This window comes from Cervus elaphus, chromosome X (assembly GCF_910594005.1).
Source record: "Cervus elaphus chromosome X, mCerEla1.1, whole genome shotgun sequence".
Lineage (NCBI taxonomy): Eukaryota > Metazoa > Chordata > Mammalia > Artiodactyla > Cervidae > Cervus > Cervus elaphus.
Window position 1 is genome coordinate 67,712,459 of NC_057848.1, and position 5,960 is coordinate 67,718,418.

General features: G+C 43.1%; 1 protein-coding gene across 1 annotated transcript; it reads right to left on the reverse strand.

Annotated features, from left to right (window-relative positions):
• Window positions 1–261: 261 nt before the first annotated feature.
• Window positions 262–968, reverse strand: LOC122689914 (spermatid nuclear transition protein 3-like). The gene is made up of 2 exons (XM_043896743.1): window positions 843–968; window positions 262–661 (listed from the first exon to the last, which is right to left on the reverse strand). Exons 1-2 carry the CDS (start codon window positions 957–959, stop codon window positions 446–448), a joined length of 333 nt encoding a protein of 110 aa, XP_043752678.1. The 5' UTR covers window positions 960–968; the 3' UTR covers window positions 262–445.
• Between the last annotated feature and the right edge of the window lie 4,992 nt (window positions 969–5,960).

Consider the following 5,960-nt stretch of genomic DNA (forward strand, 5'->3'; position numbering starts at 1 on the left):
TCCAGACCCCAGACAAAGGGAGGAACACCACACCGCTACTCCTTGTCCTCGAAATCAAGTGTTAAGCAGGGTTATCCATCTTCAGTGCAGACTCCTGACCCACTCCACACCTCTACTCTCTGGCTAACTGGGGACCTGAAGGTCTGTTCCCCAACCTCTTGGGACCCCATATCCCTCCTGTCTCCAGTGCCCACCTCTTCTCTTCTTTCCCTCCCTTCCATCAGAAAATTCACACACACACAGATATCATCTTTTCACCATTTGATGTTTCTTTTATTTGCAGCCATCAGTCTATTATGTTAGCATAAGAGTCTTTTCTTGGTTGGGCATTGCTTAGAACGAAGACCTCTGAAGACACAATTCTAAACTGTGTAACCTTTTCTATTCACTTACTGGCTGCCCACGTTGTACTTCTCCAGGGTCTCGTCTTTTGCGGCAGCTGAGCTTATCTTCTCTTTGGATTCTGCCTCCTTCCTTGACTCTGCCTCACAGTTTGGTACCTTTTCCGGCTTCGATTCGATTTCTTACGTCCACAGCGAGAGAAGAAACAGTTTGCTTTTCTTGTTTTCTTCAGTTTCTTCAATTGAGTGGCATACGAACGGATTTTCTTTCTGAAGATACTTTGTAGAGGTCTTCTGACCCTCATGCTCATATTTCGTGCCTGGAAGACAAGACAAGGGTATTAGTTTTGAGGAAAGGAAATAAAAACTGAGTTAGAAGGGAGATTTCATGAAAGAGGGATGGGGGCTAATGACGACTTTTGTGCCAGGCATGGGTAGTGTAGAGGTCTTGGGCAGCAAAGTCAATGGAGAACATGGGAAGCTTAGTTGGAGTCATCTTACCTTCACACTGCCTCTGCACCTCCTTTGACAAAGGGTCTTCTTTGTTCCATTCTTCCTTGAAGCAAACCGCATTGCAACTCTTCTTGACTGCTGTGGCTTCCTGGTTGCCTTAGTCATGATGGTGCCAAGAAGTGGCCTAGCCCAGACTCTCTGCCGCTGATCTCCCTATTTATAGCCTTTGAGGACAATGAGGAGCCATACCCTTCAATCTGATTGGTCCGTTAGGCACTGCCCCAGCCAATAGTAGCCTGGGGGGCTTAGACATCACAATGCACCACTGTGCCCATCAACATGGGCTAGTGGATGCTGAGGGAGGCCGTGATATAACTTTCCCACTGCTGACATGTCTGTGTGTCTGATTCTGGAGAGTGGTGATTCAGGGGCATGGTGCTTCTCCTCATGACCTTCAAACTTCCTTTCCGTTCCCTTTATCCTCTGACTTATATGTGCCACTTCAACACTCCTGCCTCTTTCATCCCTCCATGAACATCTGCCGAACCCTTTCTGTCCCACTTCATCCCTTCAGAGTACTAGTCTAAGCACTTCATCTCTAGATCACCTTCTGCCTGTTGGGGGTTCCTGAGGGGCTTAAGGAACTTAAGAGCAAGCACTTAAAGTGGACAAAGGTAATTAAGAACAGGTTGGATGTTTTATCTACTGTGATGAGCTTTAGCGACCCCCAGACTTGGTGAATCCTCAGTCTGTTTCCCAAAGTTCAATGCACAGTCTCCATAAGATTACACATCAGAGCAAAGACAGTTTTAAATGTCTCCTCTATTTTTGGGGGACACTTCAATTCTCATATTGAATAGGGAAACTCAACATGCCCCATCTAGCAGAAATAAATTGCTGATTATTTTTTTTTTAAAAAGGAAGGTGCTCAAATTCAAGAGTCATTTCACCAGTGCACCACTGACTCTTGACTGAATCACTTCCCCAGTCACCCCTCCTTGACTGTTATCAGTAGGTAGGGCCCATTGCAGTGCTGACCAACAGCTGAGCAGGACAAGTACCTGTAGGTAGCTCATTGATAGTTGGTTGCTTGTGGGTGGGGCCAATGAGGCACTGACCAATGGCTGAGCAAGTCCTATTGCCTAGTAACAGGAGGCAGAGTAATACGGCACAGCAACGGCTACCTGTGAAGGGCTCTGCCCATGTTGCTCTGTTACATAAGGACACTTTGGGTCCAGTGTGCTGGCATCTTTTTGACTGACTCCTTTCCAACCTCAGATTTTTATTTCACATACTTATTTAACTTTTGCCTATCATTCTTTTCATTATATTCCCAGGCATTCCTATCACCAGCACTTATCTCTATGCCCCTCCAACCGCTGCCACTTGATCACATGTTCAGCATATAGTATAAATAGTTCCAAGCCAACAAGAATGTGCAGGCCAGCCCACGTTGAAAACTACTTTCACAAACCTTAAATTCACAGTGATTCTTTTTCTATTTACAGTGTAACAGAGCAGGATGAGCACAGCCTTAACAGGTAGCCATTGGTGTGTTCCATTTCAACCCACCCTGTTCCTAGGCAACAGGTGTTGCCCAACCATTGCTTGGTGCCTCAGAGGGCCCCAGCCACAAGCAAACAGTTGTAAATGAGTGACTGTTGGCTGTCCTGCTTAGCTATTGGGCAGCACTGCAGTGGGCAATGCCCACAGGTTACTGTCAGTGAGGGACCATTGGGGAAGTGATTAAGTCAAGGGTGGTGTGGTAATCAGGAGGAGACTGAGATTAGAGGCAGATTCAGGCCTTCTTCCGGAGGCCCTGGAGCTCACGCAAACTTGGGCCAGTGGGAGAGCTGGAGGGCCCAGGGAATAGACTGGGGACTAAATGGTGTAGTGCTCCAGAGCCCTCACTAAGGCTCTCCACTAGCCTTGGCCAAAGCATTGAAAAGCAGTGTACTTCTCCCCCATCCCTGTCTCTGAGACCTACTAGCAATGGTTTTCTCTCTGGGTCTCAGTCTGTGAAAACTGGTCTCCCCATTTAGATGTCCTGAGGACACTGAGGACCTATTGTGTTGGATGCCTGTCTCTGTCAGGTAGGACAGCTGGGCAGAGTGTGGGAACCTGGCACTGAAGGAGGTACTGACTGAGAGCTGCTTCCCCTTAATCAGGAATGGGACACGGCAGAATGAAAGCTGTGCCTCAAGACTGCCCTTTCTTTTTTATTTTTTTTTCCATTTATTTTTATTAGTTGGAGGCTAATTACTTTACAATATTGTAGTGGGTTTTGTCATACATTGATATGAATCAGCCATGGATTTACATGTATTCCCCATCCCGATCCCCCCTCCCACTTCCCTCCCCATCCCATCCCTCTGGGTTTTCCCAGAGCACCAGCCCTGAGCACTTGTCTCATGCATCCAACCTGGGCTGGTGATCTGTTTCACTATAGATAATATACATGTTTCAATGCTGTTCTCTCGAAATATCCCACCCTCGCCTTCTCCCACAGAGTCCGAAAGTCTGTTCTGTACATCTGTGTCTCTTTTTCAGTTTTGCATATAGGGTTATCATTACCATCTAGGAAACCAGATCTGAAAGAGACATGTGCACCCCAATGTTCATTGCAGCACTGTTTATAATAGCCAGGACATGGAAGCAACCTAGATGCCCATCAGCAGATGAATGGATAAGGAAGCTGTGGTACATATACACCATGGAATATTACTCAGCCATTAAAAAGAATTCATTTGAATCAGTTCTAATGAGATGGATGAAACTGGAGCCCATTATACAGAGTGAAGTACACCAGAAAGATAAGGAACGTTACAGCATACTAACACATATATATGGAATTTAGATTGCCCTTTCTTGTCGGGACAGAGAATAACATTCATCTGGTTGAGATTCATAGGAACATCATTACCTGACCATGACCTAACCTTAAGCACAAAGGGTGTGGCACCAAGAAGTCTGCAGCAACTTACCACAACTCTCACTATTATTTTTTAATTTTTTAAATTTTTTCCATTTATTTTTATTAGCTGGAGGCTAATTACTTTACAGTATTGTAGTGGTTTTTGCCATACATTGACATGAATCAGCCATGGATTTACATGTGTTCCTCATCCCGATCCCCCTCCCACTTCCCTCCCCATCCCATCCCTCTGGGTCTTCCCAGAGCACCAGCCCTGAGCACTTGTCTCATGCATCCAACCTTGGCTGGTGATCTGTTTCACCCTTGATAATATACATGTTTCGATGCTGTTCTCTCTGAACATCCCACCCTCGCCTTCTCCCACAGAGTCCAAAATTCTGTTCTGTACATCTGTGTCTCTTTTTCTGTTTTGCATATAGGGTTATCATTACCATCTTTGTAAATTCCATATATGTGTGTTAGTATACTGTATCGGTCTTTATTTTTCTGGCTTACTTCACTCTGTATAATGGGCTCCAGTTTCATCCATCTCATTAGAACTGATTCAAATGAATTCTTTTTAATGGCTGAGTAATATTCCATGGTGTATATGCACCACAGCTTCCTTATCCATTCGTCTGCTGATGGGCATCTAGGTTGCTTCCATGTCCTGGCTATTATAAACAGTGCTGCGATGAACACTGGGGTGCACGTGTCTCTTTCAGATCTGGTTTCCTCAGTGTGTATGCCCAGGAGTGGGATTGCTGGGTCATATGGCAGTTCTATTTCCAGTTTTTGAAGGAATCTCCACACTGTTCTTCATAGTGGCTGTACTAGTTTGCATTCCCACCAACAGTGTAAGAGGGTTCCTTTTTCTCCACACCCTCTCCAGCATTTATTGCTTGTAGACTTTTGGATAGTGGCCATCCTGACTGGCCTGTAATAGTACCTCATTGTGGTTTTGATTTGCATTTCTTTGATAATGAGTGGCGTTGAGCATCTTTTCATGTGTTTGTTAGCCATCTGTATGTCTTCTTTGGAGAAATGTCTGTTTAGTTCTTTGGCCCATTTTTTGATTGGGTCATTTATTTTTCTGGAATTGAGCTGCAGGAGTTGCTTGTATATTTTTGAGATTAATCCTTTGTCTGTTGCTTCATTTGCTATTATTTTCTCCCATTCTGAAGGCTGTCTTTTCACCTTGCTTATAGTTTCCTTTGTTGTGCAAAAGCTTTTAAGTTTAATTAGGTCCCATTTGCTTTTATTTCCAATATTCAGGAAGGTGGGTCATAGAGGATCCTGCTGTGATTTATGTTGGAGATTGTTTTGCCTATGTTCTCCTCTAGGAGTTTTGTAGTTTCTGGTCTTACATTTAGATCTTTAATCCATTTTGAGTTTATTTTTGTGTATGGTGTTAGAAAGTGTTCTAGTTTCATTCTTTTACAAATGGTTAACCAGTTTCCCAGCACCACTTGTTAAATAGGTTGTCTTTTTTTCCGTTGTATATTCTTGCCTTCTTTTCCGAAGATAAGGTGTCGATAGGTTTGTGGATTTATCTCTGGGCTTTCTACTCTGTTCCATTGATCTATATTTCTGTCTTTGTGCCAGTACCATACTGTCTTGGTGACTGCGGCTTTGTAGTAGAGTCTGAAGTCAGGCAGGTTGATTCCTCCAGTTCCATTCTTCTTTCTCAAGATTACTTTGGCTATTCGAGGTTTTTTCTATCTCCATACAATTTGTGAAATTATTTGTTCTAGTTTTGAAGAATACCGTTGGTAGCTTGATAGGGATTGCATTGAATCTATAGATTGCTTTGTGTAGTATAGTCATTTTGACAATATTGATATTTCCAATCCATAACATGGTATATTTCTCCATCTGTTTGTGTCCTCTTTGATTTCTTTCATCAGTGTTTAATAGTTTTCTATGTATAGATCTTTTGTTTCTTTAGATAGATATACTCCTAAGTATTTTATTCTTTTTGTTGCAATGGTGAATGGTATTGTTTCCTTAATTCCTCTTTCTGTTTTCTCATTGCTATTGTATAGGAATGCAAGGGATTTCTGTGTGTTAATTTTATATCCTGCAACTTTACTATATTCATGGATTAGCTCTAGTAATTTTCTGGTAGAGTCTTTAGGGTTTTCTATGCAGAGGATCATGTCATCTGCAAACAGTGAGAGTTTCACTTCTTCTTTTCCTATCTGGATTCCTTTTATTTCTTTTTCTGCTCTGATTGCTGTGGCCAACACTAC

What these genes read in the sequence shown, in the direction of transcription:
- LOC122689914 (XM_043896743.1), bottom strand. Translation starts at nt 959, where the DNA reads ATGACTAAGGCAACCAGGAAGCCACAGCAGTCAAGAAGAGTTGCAATG. An exon ending in GGTGCAGAGGCAGTGTGAAG is followed by an intron (nt 662 to 842) that starts GTAAGATGACTC and finishes CTTGTCTTCCAG; the next exon opens with GCACGAAATATGAGCATGAG.